Consider the following 27,639-nt stretch of genomic DNA (forward strand, 5'->3'; position numbering starts at 1 on the left):
CCCCCCCCCCCCCCCCACCCCCCCCCGCACCCCCCCCCCCCCCCCCCCCCCCCCCCCCCCCCCCCCCCCCCCACCCCCCCCCCCCCCCCCCCCCCCCCCCCCCCCCCCCCCCCCCCCCCCCCCCCCCCCCCACCCCCCCCCCCCCCCCCCCCCCCCCCCCCCCCCACCCCCCCCCCCCCCCCCCCCCCCCCCCCCCCCCCCCCCCCCCCCCCCCCCCACCCCCCCCCCCCCCCCCCCTCAGCTTTCATCAGCGAGAGAGAGTGTGTGTGTGTGTGTGTGTGTCTGTGTGTGTGTGTGTGTGTGTGCGTGTTGTTCGTGTGTGTGTGTGTGTGTGTTCGTGGTGTGTGTGGTCAGTGACCTGGTGGAGGACAGAACATTGCCGTCTTCAGCGTCTCAGTGACTTTTAACTGAAACACTGAGGCTCTCTTCATCAGGTCGAGCCGCTCGTTAATGCAACCAATCATGTGGTCAGCAGCTGTCGTGAGCTCCGTGTGGACGTGGAGAAGAGATTCAGATTGTGTTCAGACCAAACATCAGACCCATAACCAACCACACACCCACAGCACACACCACACACACCACCCCCCTGTCAGCTGTCGCACAGATCTGAAGCACTGCAGATGGAAGATGGAAGAAAATGTCGCAGATGGTGGAGTGTCACACAACGGACGAACAGGGTCATGTCAGGCTGCTTCCAACCAGCAAGAGCTTGAGCACTCTCGCCACACACACACACACACACACACACATCACCACCCCACACACACATCCACCACACACGACATCCACAGAAGATAACACGGAACTTTGGAAGATTCCACACAATCGCAGCAGCTGTGTGAGGTCTTGAGGAGAGAGTCAGCAGTCGTTGACTCCGTGGAACCAATATAATAAAACTTTATTATTCATTTATGTACCTGAACAAAGATATAGACACTTTGCGTTTTCACTCACGTTTATTCATCAGTTGAAATTGAAGAGTGTAATTGAACGCCGTGTTGTTTTTTGGCTGCTATAGTCAGTTGGCGTTGCGGCACCTGGCCGTGGTGACCAGGGAAAAGTGATGTCTGGATAATACTTTGATAAACACACACATGCGTCAGTTTATATAGTCTATTAAAACTTGCATATTTCATGTTCTCCGACAGGCCAGCGGTAGGCTTGCGTGGGGGAGGTCGTGTCCGACTGGAAATACAAGTCTGATCTGACTTTTTTTATTTTCATTGACTAAACAAGTTTCAGAGCAGTAACGTGACAGCGTTTGCTTTGAAGGAAAAGAAAATGAACCTCAGATCTGTTCACGTTCCACCGTCGTCATGTCCTTAAAAGTTTTGAAATCCACAAAGCACCGACTTCCCCTTTTTCATACTGGAAACAGCAATACCGATAAATGTGGTTTTCAAAATAAAATGGCCCTTTTAAAAGTGGACTTTTTATTGTGACCATAATTATGTTGCGTAATCAGCATCTTACATTCACAACTGTAGAGGTGGATGATGATGATCCTTGGCTCACTGACAGATTAACACATCTGGAACGAAAATTTTGAGAAAAGTTTTAGATTTTAATTCAATTCCATGAAAATGAAACGCAAACCCGCGGTCGCTGCAGCTGGTCACTCGTCACAGTTCTCAGTTAATCCTCATGTGCAAACATCCAACCTTCTGTCAACGAAACACGGCCCACGCTCCCAAAAATTGACAGAAATATAGATACAACAGCTGCTAGTAAAGCTAGCATCTTAGAGACACAACCAGCCTGCCGCCGACAAGAGCGCAGCACGAACCTCAGCCTTGTTAGCACCGAGATTATTCTCCGAGACACTTTCTGCGAAGTTAAAAAAAAAGTACTCTGAAAAAAGATTATTTGACTCTGACTTTAATGGGTTAAGATTAGGATAGCCTGGAATAGGATTATGATGATTAGCACGTTGGGATTGCGATAGCTGGTGCTAACATGATCCCATCTGAATGCCAGATTCTGCTTCATTTTCTGCAATTATTTTCTGTTTCTTAAGGAGACCGAGACCGGTGAAATCATGCGACGTTCACACAGTTAACAGACGTTTAGTGTATACAGGAGGGAAGTCGTATAAATCAGTATTCACATAATCCGAATTATAAAAGAATTTCTTGCAAACATCTTGATCTGCTGCAAAATGCGATTTTCATTCTAAAAAATCGAAAACACAGTAATCTAATGAATATTTAATAGAGAATTGCCAGTGATGGTTTGTCTTCAGAAGATGAAGACTAGATGACTCTCTGGGTAAATAATCTCCATCTTGCCAAACCGTCTTTGAAAATAGCTTTTGAAAAGTATCTTGTTAATAAAGAACTGTTAATGAAAATAAACAGGAAGATCAACATCATAAGAAAGCTGGTGATGCAGAGGTGGTCAGAGTTTAGACAGGGCCACGTTTATGAATGACACGAGGAGCGACGGTGCGGGTGAAATGTGACGTCAGATTCACATAACTGAATGACAGAAAGGAAAAGGTGTGGACAGGTTCAAGTGTCTGGAGAGTGGAAGAGAAAATGTGTTTTCAAAACAAAAGCAACCCAGAGTTTTCAAAATAAACACAACCAGACTTCAAAAAACAGCCCAGAGTTTTCAAAATAAAACACAACCACCAGATTTTCAAAATAAAACACAACCCCAGAGTTTTCAAAATAAAACCGCAACCTCCAGACTTTTCAAAATAAACGAGTTCAACTAAGCAACCCGGAGTTTTCAAGAATAAAACCAACCCCCGAGGATCTTTTCATAGCCCGGATTAAATAAAACAGCAGCCCTAGAGTTTCGAAAATAAAACCAACCCCAAGACTCTTTCAAAATAAAACACAACCAGAGTTTCTTAAAAAAAGCGCAACCCCAGACTTTTCAAAATAAAACACAACACCAGAGTTTCTAAATAACAAACGCAACCCCAACTATTAGATACAAAATAAAACGCAACACCCAAGAGTTCTCAAATAAAACGCAACCCCAGTTTCAGAATAAAACCCAACCCAGGTTTCAAATAAAACGGACTGCAGTGTTTATGAAACATACTGGACACATGAATTATGAATCATCTATCTATCTGTCTAGAGATAGATAGATAATGAATGTTTCAGGGTGGATCGCTCCGTGTTCAGTCAGCAGCCATTAACCCTCTGTAATTGTAGTGCATGTAATCCCTGGCGGAGTGGACCATTTTAATGCTACATGGACTGAAAATAAAAAAATTCATCCATTCACTCTCTCACTGTGAGAGCGGCGGCTGAACCAACTGAGCTTGTTGATGCTGAAATAAATAAATCCAGACCCGTCAAACGTGTTCCCACACACACTCACACAAACGTATCCGTGTGATGTTCAGTACCGTCGGACAACACGTGACTGTGTGTGTGTGTGTGTGTGAACGGAGCAAGCAGTTCCTACCTTAAGTCTGCGGTGATGTTTCTAACCCGACCGAGCGTCTGGCCTCCTTCACCGCCTTCGGTTATCTCTTGTCTTCCCTCGTGTCTTTTCATTTTCTCCCCCCCCCCCCCCCCCCCGCTCTCCCTCATACCCACTCTCCCTCAGTTCTCTGTTTGACCTTGTTAGATCATGTCTCAGTGGTGGTGTGGTGTTGTGTGCATATATATATGTATATGTGTGTGTTGTTTGTATAAGTGTGCGATGGAGAACGGACATGGAGCACACAGCGTTTTAATAAAACATTATGTGAGTGAGTGTGTGTATATGATGTTGTGTGTGTGTGGGTTGTGTGTGTGTGTGGTGTGTGTGTGTCTACCACCCCAGGGCAGGGCTTTGTGTGTATATCCCTGTTGAGGCTGTGTGTGAGAAAGATAACAGGACAACCTAGGCAACTCTCTAATTGCCCGCACTCCTGGCCCCGGATACTTGCCTCTCTTTCTCTCTATATATATCTGTTCCCTTTCAAATGCTCTTCTCCCCTATTGCTGCTGCTGCTTCTCTTTCTTCTGTGCTGTGCATGTACTGCGAGCCAGGCGATGCATTAAAGAGGGGGGGGGGTTCAGAGACGAGGAAGGTGCCTCAGGTTAAGAGGGTTAAACAGTCAGACTGAGTGTAATGAAAACAGGAGATGTTTATGTATCCAGGACTGATTCAACACACAATTAGAGCTTCGTTCATGTGGTTTTAAATGCTGCTGCGGATCTGGGATCTGGATCTGGATCTGGATCTGGACCTGACCTGAGTCCTGATGGCCCAGGACTCTGCTTTTGTCTCTGGTGGAAGGAAATGTGCTTATTTTTTAATTCATGAGCTTTTCTCTGTTGTTTGTTCAAAGTGAAATTAAGGAGAGCTTTACACTCAATCCAGTTTTTTTGGAGGGCTGATGGATCCTGGTTCCCGCGGGTCCGAGACCACTAAACACTGAAGATATAAATCTTTTTAAAAACACCTCCGCAAGTTTACAGTTTCATTTTTAATAATTCCTCAAACAGGCCTCACTGCAAGAGGAAAGAGGCATCTGTTGGACTACCATTTCAGCGGCGGATTAACAGACACTTGTTGTGTGTGGTATCAGGCAGGACGGTGTGCGTGGACTGAGGGTTCTATCTCTGATATAACCCAAAAGCCGTTTATTTTGTTTCTATTGCCCAGTGACCGTCTGTTGTTATTGTTGTTACCATGACGACAAAGATTGTTTAATGGAGGAATGCTTTCAGTGTAGCGTTTATTTATTTATGTGTGTTTTTGTGTGAAATGACGCACAGATGTTATAAATTTGAATAGAAAAACCAAAATCAATGAAAATTGTGATCATATAATTACATTTGCAGAAAGTGTAGAAAAGGAAAAAATCCATGTTTATTTAGAAAACAGTATTTACTATACTGATATGAAAACATTTGTTGAAACAGTTTGAAAGGACAGTGTGGACGTGACCAGGCGTCACTCTCAGTCTGGATTATCAGGGCCTGTACCTTCATGTGATGAACGTTTCTGTTTCTCAGTGAGCCGAATAATATGAGCAGGTAAACAAAGAGGCTCTATTAAGGGACTCCCCAGGACCACAGACCAAACAACTGCACCTGAATTTGAATATGAATGAAGCTCGTTACTGGTTCTGGAGTGTTTTTGTTGCAGGCTGGTTCCTCTGGCTGACGGCTGGTCCAGCTCTCTCTCTCTCTCTCTCTCTCTCTCTCTCTCTCTGCTCTCTCTCTCTCTCTCTCTACTCCCTCTCTCTCCTCTCTTCTTCTCTGTCCAGCCTTTCACTCCTTTCTTTCTCGAGTGTGGTCGGAATGTGTAAGAAACTCTGCGTACTACCGGTTCACTTTAGTGGCACATCTGGCATTATGTGACGATGTAAACCTCCTCAGGTGGATCCACGTGTTCGTTGGTTGGATCTGCTGCAGGATGGGACATCAAGGATTTCATATGCGTCAAACATTTTTAAACTCCTCACATTAGTTCCTTGCCTGATTTCAATATCCTTGTTGGAGCAGCAGCAGCACAGCAGCAGGCAGCAGATTTGTCTGACATGGCTTCCAGTCTGTGAACCAGGTCTCTCGGTCCTCTGGCACCTTGACTCTTTTAGTGCAGGAACCAAAACTTTTGATTGAGGCAGCTTTTAGTTCTTTCTGCCTGAGGATCCGAGAGCAGCTTTCAAGTGCTGATGTTTTAAATCTAAAACCTCAAACCTGCCTCTTCAGGCTGTTCTGATGATATTTTATGGCCATTATTTATTTGATCTAACCATTTAATTCATTGCATTCATATTTCAGATTTTTATTATTTAAAAAAGATCTTTTTCATTGGTTTCTTATTTTGACGTTTTCACAGTTTTTATTTCCTGCGTTCATTATCAGCTGTCAGTCGTCTGTGAAAAGCACTCACCTGTTATGAAAGTGTCTGTACAAATTAAAGTTTGATTGAGTGATTGTAATTCATAGACGAAGCTACTCATCCATCCATCCTTTGAGGAGGGGGGCTGCCTTTCTATCAAGGACTAACACTACAGAGACAAACAATCATTCATGTATAAATGATGTTTTTAGATGCCGTTAATTTCATACTAAGAGCTGCTGCGTGCGCTCGGCCTTCTTTTCTCCTGTTACAGCGATCCGACGCCACTCGCTCTTATTAACCTGCACAGACGACGAAAACCTGCTGCAGCCGCCTCAAGTTTCTATTCTCCACAAACAGAAACGCGCCTCAAACTGTAAAGCACAGAGCTGAGCACAGAGCATTAAGCCGAGTGTGCTTCCAGCGTGGAAGCCTGCGCTCATTTCACACAATCAATAAAGCCTAGGATGTGAGGAAGGTGAGAGCAGCTCCTCCGAGACAAACATGCTCATTTAACTGACTGCATTAAGGCCGGAAACACTTCAGCTGCTGGAGAGTTTATTTATGGCTGGAAAGCGCGTGTTTGCTCTCGTGCGTCGCCTGAACGCATCGCCAAAAAATGTTCTGCATAAGAGCGCGCTGAGCGTGCTACCTTCATTAGCTTTCTGGACAATATGCAGTTAATCCTGGTGCATGTTCTCCCGCTGCATTGTCCTACTTCAAAGCTGCTGTGGACTGGAGAATGAGGATGTTCCGTTCCGCCGTCCTGTAGGAGGACCAGCCCTTTGTTGCTTCATCTTCTCCTTCTGTCCAGGGACGAAGACTGCGGAGCTTCCTCCAGATGCAGCTGAAAGTCAACGACTCTAGACAGTTATATTATAACTTTAAATGGAAACACACCCAGGAGAGAGTGGTTAGCTGCAGGGGAGAGTCCACGGTGGAGCGGGGGGGAGGGGGGGCGTACATTTACCTGAAACGCTGTATGTCATGTACAGAATATTCAGATTCAGATCGTTATGCTTTAATCTGAAGGAACCATGTCTCTGAAATCGAAGAGAAAACTGAACGATGTTCTACCTCGTGTGTTGTCTCAGTTAAATGCATTTCCGTCTGCTAAAGCGTTCTTAATATTTTTCAAATCCAGACACCCCCCCCCCCCCCCCCCCCCCCCCCCCCCCCCCCCCCCCCCCCCCCCCCCCCCCCCCCCCCCCCCCCCCCCTCCCCCCACACCCCTAACATTGATAGCTAGCAGCTTCTCCGCCTCGTGATCCTGATTGTTTGTGTTACGTTTTCAACAAACAATGGTGACGAGGGAAAAGCAGAAACAAATGTGGATCACTCGCCCTCGTGCTGATTCGTGTGTGATTGCTACTGATATCCTTTCACTGTATCAGCTGTAGCCGGTACATCATCGATATCTGTTTCCTGGCGTTTTCCATCGTCCAGCCATTGTTGTTGGAACCACGCCACAAACACAGACACGGAGAGCGGAAGCTGCTAGCATTCAATGTTTGATGCCGGAATGAAAATTCAAGAACGCTGTTACAGAACGATAATGCATTTAAACTGAGACAAACACACGAGCGTGAACATCGTTCAAGTTTTCTCTATGATTTCAGGAGGACAGGATTCCTTAGGGATTAAAGCATTCACGATCTGAATCTATGTAATTATGCTTGTACAATGACATACACAGCGTCTTCAGGCTAAATGTACGTCCCCCCCCCCCCCCCCCCGCTCCACCTGGACTCTCCCTGCGAGCTGAACCACTCTCTCCTGGAGTGTGTTCAATTTAAAGTTATATAATAAACTGTGCGTAGAGTGCGTTGATCTTCAGCTGCATCTGGAGGGAAGCTCCGCACGCTTCCGTCCCTACGACAGAAGGAGAAGATGATCAGCAACCAAAGGGCTGGTCCTTCCTACGGCACGGCCGAGAACATCCTCATTCTCCACGTCCACAGAGCTTTGATAGAAAATGCAGGATGAGAACATGCACCAGGATTTACGCATATGTCCAGAAAAGCTAAATGGAAGTAGCACCGCTCAGCGCCGCCTCTTATGCAGAACATTTTTGTGCGATGCTTCGGTCAGGCGACGCAACGAGAGCAAACACTGCCGCTTCCAGACCCATAAATAAGACTCTCCAGCAGCTGAAGTGTTTCCGGCCTTAATGCAGTCAGTTAAATGAGCATGTTTGGTCTCGGAGGAGCTGCTCTCACCTCCTCACATCCAGGCTTTATTGCAGTTGTGTGAAAGGAGGCAGGTTCCACCGCTTGGAAGCACACTCGGCCTTAATGCTCTGTGCAGCTCTTGCTGCTTACAGTTTGAGTGCGCGTTTCTGTTTTGGAGAATAGAAAACTTAGCGCGGCTGCAAGCAGGTTTCTCGTCTGTGCAGGTTAGATAAGAGCGAGTCCGTTCGTCGGATCGCTGTAAACAGACAGAAGAGGCCGAGCGCACGCCAGCAAGCTCCTTTTAGTATGAATAAAAACGGCATCTAAAAACATCATTTACTATTACATATCCCGACCTCTGTATGTCGTGTGTTAGTTCGCTCTGATATAGAAAGGCAGCCCCCCCCTCCTCAAAAGATGATTGGAATGAGTAGGCTTCGATCTATGAATTACAATCAGCTCAATCAAACTTTATTTGTACAGCACCTTTCATACAAGTGAGTGCTTCACAGACACGCACGACACAGCTGATTCAATGATACGAGGAAATAAAAACTGTGAAAACGTCAAAATAGAACCAATGGAAAAAGATCTTTTTTAAATAAATAAAAATCTAGATATGATCAATAAGAATTAAAATAGATAATCAGAATAAATAAGGCCATAAAAATATCATCAGAAGCCAGCCTGAAGAGGCAGGTTTACGTTTTAGATTTAAAGACGATCAGCACTTGAAGGCTGCTCTCGGATCCTCAGCAGAAAGAACTAAAGCTGCCTCAATCAAAAATTTTGGTTCCTGCATTAAAAAGAGTCAAGAAGTGCTCAAGAGACCCGAGTGACCTGTTCACAGACTTGGCTAAGCATGCAGACAAATCTGCTGCTGCTGCTGCTTGCTGTGCAGGCGTGCCTCCAACAAGGATCATTGAATCTAACACGGAAACTAAGTGAGGAGTTTAAAAATGTTTGGAACACTATAGAAAATCGCTGATGTTCCCATCAATCCAGAACATCCAGACCGCACGAACACCTGATCCACCTGAGGAGTTTACATCGCTACATTAATGCAGATGTGCCACTAAAGTGAACCGCAGCTACGCGAGTTCACCACTGCCAACACCACATCCGAGAAAGAAAGGAGTGGAAAGTGACAGAGAGAAGAGAGAGGAGAGGGAGAGAGAGAGATAGACGAGAGAGAGTGAGGAGAGAGAGGAGAGAGAGAGAAGAGAGAGAGAGAGCTGACCAGCCGTTCAAGCAGAGGAACCAGCCTGAACAAAAAACACTCCAGAACCCAGTAAACGAGCTTCATTCAATATTCAAATTCAGGCAGTTGTGCAGCTGATGTTGTGGATCTCTTTTTTTGCTGTTGCCAGTGTGCCTGGGAGTCCCTTTAAAATAGAGCCCTCTATTGTTACCTGCCTCATTTATGTCGCTCCACGATGAAGAAAAGAAAACGGTTCATCACATGAAGTTACAAGCCTCCTGATAACCAGACTGAGAGGTACGCCGCTCTGCGTCACGTCCACACTGCTTCCTTCAAACTGTTTTCAACAAAAATGTTTTCATAAATCAGTATTAAATTACTGTTCATTTCTAAATATACATGCGATTTATTTCCTTTCTACACTTTCTGCAAATGTAATTAATGATTCACTAATTTTTCAGTTGAATATTTGGTTTTCTATTTCAAATTTATAACATCTGTGCCGTCATTTCACCACAAAAACACACATAAAATAAATAAAACCTACATCTGAGAGAGCACTTCGCTCAACATTAAACAAATCTTTAGTCGTCATTGGTAACAACAAAAACAACAGACGCGTCACGTGCCAATAGAAACAAAATAAACGGCTGGTTTCCACACGGGAATTCGAGACGACCTCAGTCCCACGCACACCGTCTGCTGCTATAAAACAACCACAACACGACCGACACCACCAAAATAGCTGGTCTAATCTCCCCTTGGAACAGTAGTCCCCAACAAGATGCACTCTATTCCTGCCACCGTGAGCAGCTGTTGCAGGAAATTAAAAATAAACTGTAAACTAGTGCACGAGTCCTGTTTTAAAAGATTTTATATCTTCAAGTTGTTTAGTGGTCTCGGACCCGCGGGATCCAGGACTCCATCAGTCCCTCCAAAAAAAAAACATGGATTGAGTGTAAAGTCTCTCTTTAAATTTCCAACTTTGAACAAAACAACAATGAGAAACAGCCTCTAATTAAGAAATAAGCACATTTCCTTCCCACCCGCAGGACAAAAGGCCAGAGTCCTGGGCCCAATCAGGACTCAGTCCAGCGTCCCAGATGCCAGAATCCAGATCCAGATCCAGATCCAGCCAGCACATTTAAAAACCCACATGAACCGAAGCCTGCTAATTGTAGTGTTGATGTATCAGTTCTGGATACATAAACCATCTCCTGTTTCATTTACACTCAGGTCTAGATGTTTAACCCTCTTTAACCTGAGGCACCTTGCCCTACGTCTGCTCTGAACCCCCCCCCCTCTTTAATGCATCGCCTGGCTCGCAGTACCTCACAGCACAGAAGAAGAAGAACAGCAGGCACAATAGGAGAGCAGCATTGAAGGGAACAAGATATATATAGAGAGAAAGAGAGCAAGTATCCGGGGGCAAGGAGTGCGGGCCAATTAGAGAGTGCGCCTAGGTTGTTCCTTTTATCTTTCTCACACACAGCCTCACAGGATATACACACAAAGCCCTGCCCTGAGGGTGTACACACCAACACACACCACACTTATCACCCCCACCACAGCACACAACATAATATATCACACACCACTCACTCCACATTAATGTTTATTAAAACCTGTGTGTAGTGTCCTTCTCCATCGCACACTTATACAAACACACACAACCACTAATATCACATATATATATGCCACAACACAGCACACACACACACCAACTGAGACATGATCTAACAAGGTCAACACAGAACTGGGAGGGAGAACTTGGGTATGAGTGAGAGCGGGGCGCGGGGGAGGGGGGGGGGGAGAAAATGAAAAGAACGAGGAGAAGACAGAAGGAAGTAACGAAGGCGTGAAGGAGCCCAGACGCTCTGGATCGTGCGAGTTGAAAGAAACACACCGCAGACTTTTCAGGAGGACTGCTCGCTCCGTTCACACACACACACACACACAGTCACGTGTTGTCCGACGTGTACCTGAACACACACGGATACTTATGTGTGAGTGTGTGTGGGAACAGTGCGGGTCTCTGGATTGTATTTATTTCAGCAATCAACAGCTCAGGGGTTCAGCCGACCGCTCTCACAAGTGAGAGATGAATGGATGAATTTTTATTTTCATGTACATGTAAGCATTAAAAGGCTCCACTCCGCAGGGATACATGACACTACATTACAGAGGGTTAATGCGCTGACGAACACGGAGCGAGCCACCCCTTGAACTTCATTATCTATCTACTATGACAGATAGATAGATGGATTCATAATCAAGGTCCAGTATGCTTTCATAAAACACTGCAGTCACGTTTTTTTTGAAAACTCTGGGGTTGGGTTTTATCTGAAATACCTGGGGGCTTGCGTTTATTTTAAGAACTCTGGGCTTGCTGTTTTATATTTGAAAAGCTCTGGGTTGCGTTTGATTTAGAAAAACTCTGGGGTTGTGTTTTATTTTGAAAAGTCTGGGGTTGCGGTTTATTTCAGAAAAACTCTGGGGTTGTGTTTTTAGTTTTGAAAAGTCTGGGGCGTTGCTTTATTCTTTTGAAAAACTCTGGGGCTGTGGTTTTATTTGAAAAGTCTGGGTTGCGTTTTATTTTTGAAAACTCGGGGTTTGTGTTTTATTTGGAAAAGTCTGGGGTTGCGTTTTATTTTGAAATCTTGGGGGTTGTGTCTTTATTTTTGAAAAGGTCTGGGTTGTGTTTTATTTTGAAAACTCTCGGGTTCTGATTTATTTTGGAAAAACTCTGGGTTGTGTTTATTTTGAAAACTCTGGGTCTCGTTTTCTTTTGGAAAACAACCATTTCTTCCCCACCTCCAACCTGACCCTGTCCCACACCTTTCCTTTCTGTCATATCTATGTGATCTACGCACATTTCACCACCGCCTCCCTTGTCTCATAAACGGTGGCGTTAGCTTAAACCCTTCACCACCTCTGCTCCACCAGCTTTCTATTGGATGTTGATCTTCCTGTTTTTTCTATTACAGTTCTTTTATTTACAAGATACTTTTCAAAGCTATTTTCAAAAGACGTTTGCAGATGGAGAATTTATTTACCCAGAGAGTCATACTAGTCTTCATCTTCTTGAAGGCAACTCAACTGGCAATTTCTTTAAGTAATTCATTTTGAATTTTTACTGTTTTTTCTCATTGTAGAATGAAATCTGACATTTTGCAGCAGATCAAATGTTTGCAAGAATTTCTTTTATAATTCGGCCATATTAGTGCAAACTTATCTCTCACTCACGGACTTCTCCCTGCGATGAAAACTAAAACGTCTGTTTAACTTGTCTGTTAACGTCACTAGTGCATTTCCACCGCGTCGGTCTCCTTAAGATAAAGAACATTAATTGTCCAGAATGAAAGCAGATAGACTCTGCATTCAAAGACTGGATCATGTAGCACCAGGCTAATTCCTAATCCAAGGGTGGCTAATGCCAAATTCCTAAATCCCAGTGCCTAATCCTAATGCTAACCATAAAAGTGCAGAGTCAATATATCTCTTTTCAGATAACGTTTTTTTTTTTTAATCGCAGGAATAGTGTTCTCGGAGAATAATTCTGCGGTCAACAAAGTCCGAGGTTCGGTGCTGCCCTTCTTGTGGCGGCAAAGCTGGTGTTGTCTCTAGATGCAGCTTTACTTAGCAGCTTGTTGTATCTATATTTTCTGTCATTTTTGGGGGGTGGGCCGTGTTGTCGTTGACAGAAGGTTGGATGTTGCCACATTGAGGATAAACTGAGGAAACTGTGACGAGGTGACAGCTGCACGCGACGAACGACGGTGGTTGCTCATTTTCATGAATTGAAATTAAAAATCTAAAACTTTTTGCTCGAAATTTTTGTTCCCAGGATGTGTTTGAATCTGTCGGGTGAGCAAGATCATCATCATCCAGCCTCACAAGTGTGACATATAAAAATGCTGATTACGCAACATAATTATTGTCACAATAAAAGTCCACTTTAACAATGTGCAGTTTTATTTTGAAAAACCACATTTAATCTGATTGTCTGTTTCCGGTATTTGAACAGGGGAAGTCTGAACGGTCTTGTGGGATTTTCAAAACTTTTGAGTGAGCGATGACGACGGTGAAGCTGAACAGATCTGAGGTTTCAATTTTTTCCTTCAAAAAGCCAAAACGCGTGTTCATGTTACTGCTCTGGAAACTTGTTAGTCAATAAAAATAAAAAAAGTCACAACAGACTTTGTATTTCCAGTCGGACACGCGACCGTCCCCACCCAAGGCCTAACCGCCTGGCGTCGGAGAACATGAAATGCTCTCTCTCTGATGAAGCTGTGTCAGTAGGAAGCGTCTTACTGTCCTCTCCCCTGTGGATAGATTATCTTCTCTGCTTTCTGCTTTTCCAAGCTCGTCTCACATTTCCTCTTTTCTTCTTTTCTGGTCTTGTCTCTTCTTCTCCTCCTTCTCTCCTCCTCTTCTCCCGTCTCATCACCTCCCTTCCTTCCTTCCTTCTCCTCTAGTTTTCCCCTTCTCTCCTCTCCTTTCTTTTCCTTGTTTCCTCTCCTCTTGTTTCCTCTCCTCGTTTCCTCTCCTTGTGTTTCGTTCCCTCTCCTCTTGTTTCCTCTCCTCTCCTCTTGTTTCGTCTCTCTGTCTGATGGAGCTTTAAACTGATGAAGACTGAGACGAGAGACGAGGAAGAGGAGTCGTTTATTTAGAGTGGAGTGTCCTCAACTGAAGAACCACCTCTAACAAATCCAAAATGCTTGAACAGGTCGCTATGGTTACTGAATTCATCCAAAATTGACCCAGAAACCAAAAGTGAATTAGATGCAAAAGCAGATTGTAAAAAACTGTTTTCTAAACACCGTCACCTTCAGCTTCCACCTGCCGAGTTTGAAGCTCCATGATTGGCTGTTTGTTAGTGAAATGCACCCTGGGAGTTGTAGTTGTGTCCAGCAGCTCATTTTTTGGAGCAAATATGCAAAATGACTTTGGAGAGGTGGCGTTGCTCAGTGATAGCAGCTGATTGGACACGTGGTCAGTCTGGTCACGTGACGTTGTATTAACGAGCTCAGTAAAGCTTCGCCACAACAGACTGGCTTCATACTGTCCTCTCACACATTGTTATTGTAAAAAAACAGAAAGTCTCAGTCCTGGTTAAATGTCACAGTCTGGATTTCAGCAGGTCACATGACTCTAATTACCACAGCTCTCATTGGTTTACACACGTTGTGTCTCTCAGTGATAAGTTCAATGTTTCCACTGCTCACAGACTTTCAAGTCTGTAAACAGTTAACTACTTTTGGAAGCCGCTTTGCACACACACACACACACACACACACACACACACACACACACACACACACACACACACACACACACACATCTATATTCACAAACACTCTGTCACGCCTAGCCTTTCCCTCCAATCAATTTGCGACACTCTTGTCTGAAACATACTTTAATGTTCCAGTGCTCTTTCTTCTGCCACTGCTATTTAACACACTTCTATATTATCCTCTTATCTCCCCCTCCCTCCACAAGCCCCCACCCCCCTTCCCTCCCCCCTCCTTCCCCCCCTTCTTGTTTCGCCTTTATCTGCTCGGAGCATTCAGAGCCTCTCCGACTCTGGATCTTCATCTCATGCTTTCAGATTGCAGTAGACAGGTGATTTGAGAGACGCTGCAAAGGCTTTAACAAACAGCACTGCAGAGAAACCACCATGCACGATAACACACACACACACACACACACACACACACACACACACACACACACACACACACACACACACACACGTCCAGCCCTGCCATGACTCATGTACATGTGTGAGCATACGTGTGGAGATTGATGTCATGTTTTCTGACAGAGTTATAGCTCAGATATTGGAAATAATTGAAATGTTTCACACCACCTGCACTGCCACACTCTCTGCATGTGTGTGTGTGTGTGTGTGTGTGTGAGAGAGAGAGACATGGAGAGAGAAAGAGAGAGAGAGAGAGAGAAAGTGCTTTTGAAGTTGCATTGGTTGCAGCTCTCCTGCTTTGACCATGTTTGTACTTGTGTTGTGTTAATCTGAGAGAGCAGAACCCAATTTACAGAGCTGCGAGTCTATTTCACAGCTGTTTGACCACGCACGCACACACACACACACACACACACACACACACACACACACACACACACACACACACACAGAAAGTGTAAATGACGATGTATTGCTCGGGGCTTCTGACATTTAAACACTCCTCAGAAACATGTGTGAAGCCGACACAGGACACAGTCAGAGAAAGAGTGTGTGTGTGTGTGTGTGTGTGTGTGCGTGTGTGTGTGTGTTGTTGTTGTTGCGGCAGGTCTAATGTGGTATGACCAATCAGAGCGCTGCGGATGGAGCGATGGAGAGAGAGGACGAGACAGGTGAAGGAGTGAAACGCAGTGAAGCATCTTTAGGTTCAATCAATGCATCAGTACGTATAAGTTGTGTGTGTGTGTGTGTGTGTGTGTGTTGTGTGTGTGTTGTGTGTGTATTGTGATGTGGTGTGTGTGTGTGTGTGTGTGTGTGTGTGTGTGTGTGTGTGTGGGTGAAAATAAACTTTAAAGTAATAATTATAATTATAAGAAACAGGTTCATTAATGTAACTGTTGTATAATTGATCTGTGAAGATCTAACTGCCTTTTAGTCTCTGGGTCAAATTCTACAAACACTGGATCCTACATTTCCCATGATGCAACTCCACTGTGTCACTTCAGTAGAACCTCCTCCCTCCCAGTGTGTAACACAATGTATATGGAAGTTAAGTTGTTGTTTCTGTTGTTCTGTAGTTTGTTTATTTTGTTTTTGTTTCTTTTCTAATATTTGTGTTTATTCAGTCATTTTTGCTTTTGTTTTTCTTTCTGTTGTAAAAATGTTTGAGTCGTGAAAATATCATTAAATCAACAACGACTCCTGACTGACCATCAACCCTCTGATACGACCCGCAGCAGTGTGGACCTTGATGGTTACAACAACAACAACAACAACAACAACAACAACAACGAACGCTCATGGATGATAGAAACAACACGGGAATCGAACACACGGCTCTCCTGTCACATCCACCTCCTCCTCCTGACGTGGACTCTGTCTCTCTTTATTCTACGTCACCGACACTTTCCCCTTCGCTTCCTGTCATCATCACTACGACCACTAGATGTCGCCTAGCAACAAAACCTGACTATGATGTCATAACAACTTGCCGCACAGACGACCTGCGGGCTCGTCTCAGAAGTTTAGAGCCACAAAACAACATTACACAGCTGTTTCCAGGGGTTCATTTAACAGCCGACAAATATGCTCACATTTCTATATATGTGACGATAATAATATAATAGAGGCCTGGACCATGTGACTTCCAGGCCTCGACTGTTTAATGGAGAAATGAAGAAGGTTATCCCTCTGCCCTTTAAATAATGAGGAGCGTGTTGTGGCAACATACGAATTCCTGAAAGAAAATAGGTTTTCATGAAAGAGTTGTTTCACACGGCAGCTCACACACACACACACACACACACACACACACACACACACACACACACACACACACACAGAGCTGTAATCACAAAGACACACATTCATTCACAGATGGAGCGGGCCGAGCGGCGGAGGGAGAGCCGTTCAGTTCATCTTAATCAGCAGGGGAACCCCCCCCCCAACACATCCCACAGACGCTCACTCCCTGCTGCTGCAACCTTGATAAGTGTGTGTCAGTCTTCTGTAAACACACACACACACACACACACAGAAACACTTTACCTGAGATGATGGACGCGTGTCGGTATTCCTCTGAGAAATGGATCGGCTCGTACGGAGACGTCTCATAAAACTCCTCCCCTGAAATACAACAGAAGACACAAGTGTTCAGCCAGTACACACACACACACACACACACACACACACACACAGCAGCAGCTTTGTCTGTGCTGCCAGGTACACACCTGACCATCTGGCTCCACCTGGAAACTACCTTCAAAGTCAAATTGTCCGTGCTGCCGTGTAAAGAGCTTCCAGCAGCAGGAATCCATTTTATTTCACTTTCCAAAAACACGTCGAGAGCTGCAGGGAAATTATCAGAGTGGAGCTGAATCTTATTTTCATTATTTTATATTTCACAGTTTTACTTTAATTTTCTGGAAACCTCCAGTTCCAACAGCTGCAGCGGCTCGACCCCGAAACACAGCGACATAAAGCAGAAGAAGAAGAAGAAGAAGAAGAAGGTTACAGAGCTTCGTACACGGTATCAGCTTCAGCGTGACTTCTACTGTCTGATGACATCATCACCTCTGAGCTACGTCACCAGTTCACCTCATCAAATCCAGAAAGTGTTTAAGTTTCCTTCAGCGTCAGTGTGATCCACTGACAGCTGTCTGAACATCCATGTGCTCACGGCTAACAGCTGATTCAGCTCGTTTCTAATCAGGACAATTTACCTGACAGATGTCTCTGTCCTTTTCTGTCCCTACACTTTACACAACATTTACACTCCGTTTATATTTCAAAGTGAATCTATGTAATATGTTATTTGAACAGTTACACTTTCTTAAGCCATCAATTTGGCAATATTTTTTTGTTTTTCTTTAATCAATTATATAAAATTCCAAGTGCAGAAATGAGCGGGAAACCAAAAACTAATTAGTGTTAACGTGTTTCATTTGACCTTCGTATCGTCTTCTTGTCGACCGCGAGACTTTTGTTTCTGTTTGACCTTTAATAAAACATCAAGTATGAAATTATTACCCAATAACTTCATTCCAACTTTTCCACTGTCTTTTGAATTTTTATGGTCAATCAACCTCATTTACATAAAAACACACTTCGATTCAGAGTAAAAGAAAAACAGCAGAGATGATTTTGAGCGAGTTACAGTCAGAGGAACGTGTTGATGGATCGTCACTGACACAGACTATAAGTCAGAGTTTAGTCAGATACTGTTTTGTAGACGACCACAGATCATATGAATTTGAATAAAACACCCAAAATTGAATGAAAATCATTAATTATATTTGCAGAAAGTGCAGTAAGGAAAAACCCAGGTTATTTTCAGGCGATTACGTGAAAGAAAAACAGATTTCTGAAACAAAAACATTTGAGAACGAGTCGAATTTGAGCCAAGGACGACAGGAGGGTTTATTATCACACATAACACATCTGCACTATTCTATCTATTCTACATTTCGCTTGTTTTGCAAACCACAAGCTGATGTGTATGAGAAGCAGCTACAATAAGACACAGTAGAAATCAGGGCTGAGTTAAAGTGGAGAGACCGTTCTCTGTTCTCCTGACTAAAATAAAAACCAGCAGATTCTCTCTTCTCCCTATTTGGTGCCATTAGAGACCAGAGAAGTCATGTGATGCGACAGCAAAAACAACAGTGGCACATCTTTCAGTCTCGACTGTGATCTCAAAAGATTTCCAGTGTGCTCGCTCAGAGGAATCTGTCTTTTAAACAGGAAGTGCGTGAGGCGCGGCTCTCTTCGCTCCTCCTGTTTCCTGAGCTTCAGCCACTGAAGGTTTGTGTGCGACTGCCAGGAAACACTGACGCTCCTCGGCCACGATCAAGGACGACAAACGAAAGCAATCACTGGGAGGGAAGCGAGGAGCGGCGCCGAGCGAAACAGTCACCATTAAATGAGTTCACACACACACACACACACACACACACACACACACACAGCCATTTTGTTTTCAGGTTGTTCGTCTCAGTCTCACCTTGACAGAACTTCTTCAGGTCTGATAGTTTCACTACGTCCACGAGGATGGGACGGACGGACGGACGGACGGACGGACGGACGGACGGACGGACGGACGGACAACCTGAGAACAAAATGGCTGCCGCTCTGGCTGTTGCCGGCGTGGAGGAATGAAAACACACTGACATCTACTACTTCCTCCTTATCAGTCCCTGAGACCCCCCCACACTTGGACTTGTGCTGCTTCTGGGCAGCAGAGTAAAAGACCAAGTCTGTCTGTCCCTCCGTCCGTCCTGCAGATTAAACTCGTCCTCTCATCGTGTCTGTCGGCTGCTGCAGCCACGAGACAAACAACGCCAGGAGAAGACTAAATGTCACTTCAGGACAATCCTGCAACAGAAGGAGACAGTGGGGGGGGGGGGGGGGGTTTCACCTCTGGGTGACTGTTTACTGTTAAACAGTCACCCAGAGGCTTCAGACCAGCCACACACCTGAGGCTGTGACAGGTACAGTGGGACTGACTGTAGTGAGTCATCGTCTGTCTTCACTCCTTCACACAGAGACATGCAGCCTGTCCAACATGTCCCCGACATGGACACAGCTGCTTCACACACCTGGTGACGTTCTTCACCTGCAGCCGTCTGAACGCGGCTCCACAAATACTAAATGTGGCGTTGGAGCACGAGCTTAGCATCGCCTCGACAGCAGCTGATCAAAGAGCTTGTTTTCTTTTTTACCTTTAACAGGACATGGACTGAGGATTACGGTAGATTGCTCCCAACAGCCAACAGTTCCTTTATCCTGCAGGTAAACACTCAGCAGAGAGGAGCTTATTCACGCTGCATTCACAGGCGGCGTGACATTTTCACTGGCATCTCCGGGAACACGCTGCGCCGTGCCAGCATCTCCAAACTAACAACTTCTGCTCATTTGGTGTCTTGTCTTTAATCTTAGCGCCACACATTTACATGCCAAAAGAAAAAAAAAGTCTACTGCTGATTTACTCCGTTTCAACACGGCCTTAAAATTTCTCTGCAGTCTCTCCCTCGCCACCCGTGAGCATTTGTCTGGCATTTAGCGGCGCCGCTCCCTCCCGCCGCTCCTCTGGCACGACTCCCGCCTATAGTTAGAGAGCTGAGATCATCGTGTCCCGGAGAGTTTCGACTCATTTACTGTTACAGAGTGAAATAACACTATAACACCAGAGATAAACAAGGCGAGCGGAGCGACACATAAACGCATCACCGGAGGAGCAGCACGGCTCTCCTGCGTTACACCTGAACCGTTCACACTGACACACACCTCCTGCATGTGACGGATGTGTGGACTCCTCCACAGGAAGGATTTCTGATCAGGGTTTTTAAGTAGGAAGCTCTCTAAATAAATGCTGGATGTGAAGCAGACTGGGTGTATTTTGGGCAGGCGGGGTAATGTCCATAGATTGGTGCTGAGGGGAGATGAAAGGAATACTAAAGACAGGCAGAGGTATCGGTGGAAAGTGGCGCTCTCTGTCTGCAATTACTGGCAGGAGGAGCTGCTCCCTGCATCTTTATCACAAGGAGACGCAGCAGAGGAGACGCAGCAGAGGAGACGCAGCAGAAGAGACGCAGCAGAGGAGACGCAGCACAGGAGACGCAGCAGAGGAGACGCAGCAGAGGAGAGTTGCTGCACCTCCCATCAAACCTGCCACAGCTCACACCACATCCTGCTCTGTGTGGGGAGGAGGGAGGGTGGCGGATGGATGGAGGTTTGTACTCCTCCTGACCTCCACCTGAACAAATCAGTCTATGCTGAACATTAACCACACTGTTACTGGTAACCAGGTGGTAACCAGACAGAAACCAAGTGGTAAATAGGTGTTAACCAGATGGAAACCAGGTGGTAACCAGGTGGTAACCAGGTGCAACCAGATGGTAACCAGGTGTAACTAGGTGGTAACCAGATGGTAACCAGATGGAAACCAGGTGGTAACCAGGTGGTAACAAGGTGGAAACTAGGTGGTAACCAGATAGAAACCAGGTGTTAACCAGATGGAAACCAGATGGTAACCAGGTGTAACTAGGTGGAAACTAGGTGGTAACCAGGTGGTAACAAGGTGGAAACCAGGTGGTTCATTAATGATGAGACAGAAGGTGATAAACGTCTGTGCAGCTCGAGAGATGAAGACCGAGACATTTTTTCTGTCCTCACAGATATTTGTCAGGACTCTGGGACAGTCCTGGACAAACNCACAAGGAGACGCAGCACAGGAGACGCAGCAGAGGAGACGCAGCAGAGGAGAGTTGCTGCACCTCCCATCAAACCCGCCACAGCTCACACCACATCCTGCTCTGTGTGGGGAGGAGGGAGGGTGGGGGATGGATGGAGGTTTGTACTCCTCCTGACCTCCACCTGAACAAATCAGTCTATGCTGAACATTAACCACACTGTTACTGGTAACCAGGTGGTAACCAGACAGAAACCAAGTGGTAAATAGGTGTTAACCAGATGGAAACCAGGTGGTAACCAGGTGGTAACCAGGTGGTAACCAGGTGCAACCAGATGGTAACCAGATGGAAACTAGGTGGTAACCAGATGGAAACCAGGTGGTAACCAGGTGGTAACCAGGTGCAACCAGATGGTAACCAGGTGTAACTAGGTGGAAACCAGATGGTAACCAGATGGTAACCAGATGGAAACTAGGTGGTAACCAGATGGAAACCAGGTGGTAACCAGGTGCAACCAGATGGTAACCAGGTGTAACTAGGTGGTAACCAGATGGTAACCAGATGGAAACCAGGTGGTAACCAGGTGGTAACAAGGTGGAAACTAGGTGGTAACCAGATAGAAACCAGGTGTTAACCAGATGGAAACCAGATGGTAACCAGGTGTAACTAGGTGGAAACTAGGTGGTAACCAGGTGGTAACAAGGTGGAAACCAGGTGGTTCATTAATGATGAGACAGAAGGTGATAAACGTCTGTGCAGCTCGAGAGATGAAGACCGAGACATTTTTTCTGTCCTCACAGATATTTGTCAGGACTCTGGGACAGTCCTGGACAAACCGGGACGTCTCTTCACATGACCCTGAACAAACAACCTACAGACACACTGAATTATTCTTCAGCTCTTTCTGCTGAGTCACATGATTTCCTCACGACCCAGTAACGTGGTTGTCATTGGAAACCACAGATTTACAGTAACGGGGACACGAGAGACGCCGCTGTCAAGTTTTCAAACATCTTTAACTGCCGGAAGAACGAAGAAATGTTTGTCTTTTATGTGACAAACAAAGAGGCGTTAAAAAAAAATGCATATGTAAATAATGAGATCATCAGAAGGAGACAGTGTGATGTCATGGAGCGATGACATCATCTCAGAATATTTAAATGTCCTGCTCAGTCAGACGTTTAATGACAGAACGTCACTGTTTCTGCTGATGGTTAATTATCACATGTTCTCCAGTGATGAGCCACCTTCAGACCACAGTGTGTGTGTGTGTGTGTGTGTGTGTGTGTGTTAGCGTACAGGTGATCCAGCCTGAGGGGTGAGGCAGCAGTGATAATCAACAAGGGAGATGTTTATGTATAAGGCTATAACAGTGATTTCACACACACACACACACACACACACACACACACACACACACACACACACACACACACCTGGCAGGTCACTGATCAGGTGGGAGAACATTATGAATAAACTGTTTTCCTGCTGGGGGGCGTCTTTATTGACTCGTGTAAAGAGAATTTACAGAACAATGTTCGAGCCAGATGGAAACAGGAAGTGTGAAGAACCACCATCGTCCCACCTCACCTCTCTCACCTTCACAACATCTGAGCCAGTGTCTGACAGAGGAGGAGGACCATTCACATCCTCAGGTGAGACTGGGAACACAACACCATGAGGAGAGTCCAGCTCTGAGAACCAGGAAGATCTCCTTCTATCAACAGTAACGCTGATCAATGAGCAAAGACTTCAGATCAGAGGCCGTCACCAGAACAGGAAACTGATCTTTGGCGGTTCTGATCCCTGAGATAATGAAAACCTGTTTACGTCCAGTGCTGAGGGTTTCTGCGTGGCGGGTGGGGGTGGGCCGTGCAACACTTTCCTGACCGTCACTGGTGTCGCGCTCTGCCGCCACATGGATTTTGCAGTTTTGTCATCGCAGGTAAAAGGCTGAACGTGATGCATGCTGGTTACAGCTTACAACCTGAACAACCATCAACCCTCCGATACGACCCAGAGGAGCGTCTCCTGAAGTAGCTCCTCCTACTGCAGCGGGCCTACAGCCCCTTGGTTGCCATGGCTACAATAATAAACACACAAACTGTACTGACAGTGGCGTACCTACCTTCATCACCATGGTTACGGTCATGTTTTGGTTAGGTTTAGAAAAGAGGGTGGTTTAGGTTAAAATAAGTAACTCCCTAAACATTAGACGATCTCTGTTGTCATGGTTACAATAACAATGAACGCTCATGGATGATAGAAAACAAAACGGTAATCGAACACACGGCTCTCCTGTGTCACATTCATCCACCGCCTCCTCCTCCTGACGTGGACTCTCTCTCTCTTTATTCTACGTCACCGACACGTTTCCCTTTCGTTTTCGCTGTCATCATCACTACGAGCACTAGACGTCGCCTAGCAACAGCACCTAACTATGATGTCATAACAACCTGCTGCACAGACGACCTACGGGCTCGTCTCTCACAGGACAATCCTGTCCCACGTTAAAACTTCACAGATCAAGGCGGCTGCACCAATGAGAACCCTCTCTGATGACAGCACTCTGTCCTGATTGGCTGAGAGCTTCACTGACACATGACGTGTTCTACGTTTTTACTCCAGGAACCTGGTTGATGGTCGACGCACTTTATCTGTCTTCCCTCTAACGTGAGGCTGTCGTTTTCATCTCCAGCTGTAAAAGACTTCGGTTGGTCTTTGTAAAGGAAGCGACGACCTCACACTGAGCGAGTCTGCACTGCAGCAGACGGCATATTAAACACCTGAGAGTCGTATTGATCCTGTTTGACTGTCACAGTTTCTGTATGAATCATAACACAGTGAAGGACAGTCGGTTCTGCTCCTCAACTCTGTCTGAACTCTGAGTTTGTCAGGCTGATGATCCACAGACCAGGATCTGGTTCTCAGTGTTCAGGACTTCCTTCATGTAAAAGGTGACGTCTGCGCTCGGTTTCTTTAAAGATGTTAATTATATAATGTGATTCCCACTTTGTGTATTTGTGGTTTGTCGGATCATAAATGATGTAAATAATAAAACAAGAGTGAAGGAACCTACAGACGACTCATGTAGACCAGGACTGAACCTCAGTTCTTTTCTTAAATCATTATTAATAATAAAGTTAATGTTCAGTCAATAAAAAGGTGAATTACAGGTCTGTGAGGGGGCGTGAACTCTGACCTCCAACATGTCAGACATGCTCCGCCCTGACCTCCCACCCTTCACCTCCTCTTATCTACAGAAAGGACACATTTCATTAAAGCTGAAACACACAGTGCAATTACAACATGTAACACACACACACACACACACACACACACACACACACACACACACAAACGTTAACAGACTGATGACAGGGTGTGGAAACAAACGCTGTGCTGCACTGCGTCTTCTGCACGAGTCAGAGCTGCATACGTGCAGTTTGCCTGCTCGCATGTAGAACAGTGTGTGTGTGTGTGTGTGTGTGTGTGTGTGTGTGTGTGTGTGTCTGTGTGTCAAGGTGTGTGAAATAAGCTGAATTTGAGAAAACACAAAGTGCTTAGTTGCACTCCTCCCTGGTGCTCCTCTCAGCTTTCACTGCCCCCTTTTAATTATTACTGACAGGGGAGAGGAGAGTGTGTGCCCCCCCCCCCGAAACATCCTGCAGCTGCCATCTTCACCACACCTCTTCTTCTTCTTCTTCTTCTTCTTCTTCTTCTTCTTCTTCTTCTTCTTCTTCTTCTATCCTGTCGTGAGTGTTGGTGGTTTATAGTTCTCTCTGTCCTCTCCTCCAGTTTAAACGACGTAGACGATGAATTACTTTAAAACTGATGGAAAGCTGAACTGTCACTGACCCTTCACTGATTCCGTCGTTCCTCTTGGGAACGTGTCGTTTGGTTCCATTTCAGACGCGGTTTAAATGGTGTCAGAGTCAACACCAACATTCATCGCACTCAAAACAATGGTTTCTCTCAGAAGTCGACAAAAGCAGCTTCTCGTTATTTAAGCAAACGTTCATGATGGAGACATACATGACATGACAGCATCAAGTCCTCCCACCTACAGAACCTTACAGGTCCCTAAACCTGTGATACGACCCCCAGGAGCGTCTCCTGACGTAGGGGTGGGTGATATGACAATATTAGATCATGACTGATTAAAATGTCTCGATGATCTGCCTTTACAGAGACATCGTTAGTATCGTGAGTCCTTCTATGGTCGCAGCTCTATGGCGCATACACGCATCCACAATGAACTGGAGGCCGCTACAGCTCACTTGTACTGGAAACCAGTGGTTTTATTCTCTCCACAACAAGGTTGTAACTTCCTCACTCACTCACAGGTCATAACAGCTAGCTGCTGCTTCTAGCTCTCAGATCAGTCACACAGTATGTCCGTCACTTTAACTTCTTCCCCTCCGTCTTTTAAAACCTCATCTGGCCCGGTCACGGCCCAGTAGACGGTTCTGAGCGTGTTCTGACAGAGTAAACGCTTAAACGTTTGTCAATATAAACAGTCGTCATGACGCGTTCTCTCCCTAGGAACAAGCTTATTTTTTTTCGCAGCTTTTCTGAATGACTCCAGCTTGTAAATCGACGTCTCAACCTGACCAATCAGAGCAAACTAGGGGGGTGGGCACTTCAGAGCGAAGGCCAATAGGCTTTGAGAGGCGTGAAAACAGCATGGTCTAAAGAAACAACGCTGACTGTCAGTACGATCAGTGTTGTAACTGCTCATGTGACCAGGATGAGGGTCAGAGGTCAGACACAAACACCTGCAGCTGCTCCACACAGGTGGACGACTGGGCTCCATTCAAGCAGAGACCTGGTGCAGGAACCATCAGCTCCGCTCTCCGACTCCACCACCACGTCCAACACCTGCCGTCCGTCCGCCTCCAGCTGCTGCGTGTTAACAGACGGAATGGCGGCCGTACGGAGACGGGAATCGAACGACACGACGGCCGATCAGTCAGAGACCTCCGGCGCTGGCAGAGCAGCTTCCAGGCTGCAGGACTGTAACGTTGCTGTTGCTGTGATCAACACTGCGGCACAGACTCGCTCACATATTGACACAAACACACGAGCTCAGGCGGGAACATGTTGTCAGCAGGGGGTCCGGCTCTCTACACGCTCACCTGAGAACACACACGTCTTCAGTATCAGATGGACTTATAGCAGCTCAGTATGGATCCATACACCACTGTGAATCACCTCTTCACTGCTCCATATGACATTATATCTGACAACATGAAACCTGAGACCAGAGAGACAACAGCATTCGTCATCTCAGCGGACACGGATGTTATGATGATGACACTCAGTGACGTGGTCATTTTCACCCTGACCAACGTGTTTGTGCCTCAACCCAGATGTCATATAGTTACCCAGATGGTAATAGTGATTTGTTAAAGTGATCAGATCAGATCTTACTACATGAATATAAGAATTATCATCATGATAATCATTATTATATTTGATCATTTTTGTATTGTTGATCATTATTATTATGATACTGTCTGTGTATATACGTGTTCATGTACATATGTCAATACATATCACATTATCACTATTATCATATTATTATCATGATTATGGTATATGATGGACTCTCATTAGAATATCCCACACACACACACACATGCACATGCACGCACACACACACACACACACACACACAATCCAATCTTCACTCCTAAATCTTATTTTATATTCATGATTTCCTGTTCACCATGTTTCTGTCACTTTCTGTTCATCGTGTTTTTTCACCAATAAAAAGGAAAAATAAAAGAAAATGAAAGAAATCAGAACAGAAAACACGTGTTTGTTTGTGGTTCTGAACGTCACTTACAAAATGACAGATTCTGGTGTTTTGTCTTTTAATTTGAAGGACTAGTTATGGAAACGTCATGGTTAAGAATTGTGTGTCAGTAATCAGGATGAGTTCTGCTGTTAACTGGTGAAGCAGCAAACACACAACTCCAACACATTCAATGATTTCAAGAGAGAATAAATCACATTAGGAAATAAACCAAATCTTTATCTACACAAACAAAGTTTCAGTTCAGTGTTTAAGGTCAAATAAAGACGGTCTGTCTAACTGTCACTGTGATGTTCCTGCTGAGGCAGCTGTCAGGCTCCAGCCTTCCTGCCACAACACATCAACACAGACAAAATATTTCACTACATACTGAAGGAAACCATCTGGAAGACTCGCACTGCTCTCGATAATTAAATACATATATATAGATAGATATTGCTGGAGTCAGCAGGGTTTCCGCCGAGATCAACAAATTAAATTTAAGTTTCCTGAAACATTTTTAATACGACGCAGAGTGCAATTTAATGTGTGGGGGTGGCTCCGTGGGTTTTTAAGACTTCATTCTCCAGTGCAGGTGATAGGCAACAATAAAAACACAGTGTGTATCACCCACCTGGGGGGGCAGGTCCTACAGGACCCTCCCCTTCCTGCCCTCCCCCTCAGCTGCTGAAAGTGCAGAATTTATAAAGTGCAGTGGTTCAGGCACAATGACCAGTCAGTGTTTAAGTAATTGCTCGGACTAGATTGCCAAA

The 27,639-nt window shown here is 45.4% G+C and overlaps 1 protein-coding gene across 1 annotated transcript in view; it reads right to left on the reverse strand.

The window, feature by feature from the left end:
* LOC111224266 (GDNF family receptor alpha-2-like) overlaps positions 1 to 27,639 on the reverse strand; it is a 100,564-nt gene that overhangs the window by 47,956 nt on the left and 24,969 nt on the right. The window contains exon 3 of the mRNA XM_022748688.1: positions 16,925 to 17,002. Within this exon, the coding sequence (XP_022604409.1) occupies positions 16,925 to 17,002 (78 nt within the window). The remainder of the gene's footprint in view (positions 1 to 16,924; positions 17,003 to 27,639) is intronic.

This window comes from Seriola dumerili, unplaced genomic scaffold, assembly GCF_002260705.1.
Source record: "Seriola dumerili isolate Sdu_G_001 unplaced genomic scaffold, Sdu_1.0 BDQW01000128.1, whole genome shotgun sequence".
Lineage (NCBI taxonomy): Eukaryota > Metazoa > Chordata > Actinopteri > Carangiformes > Carangidae > Seriola > Seriola dumerili.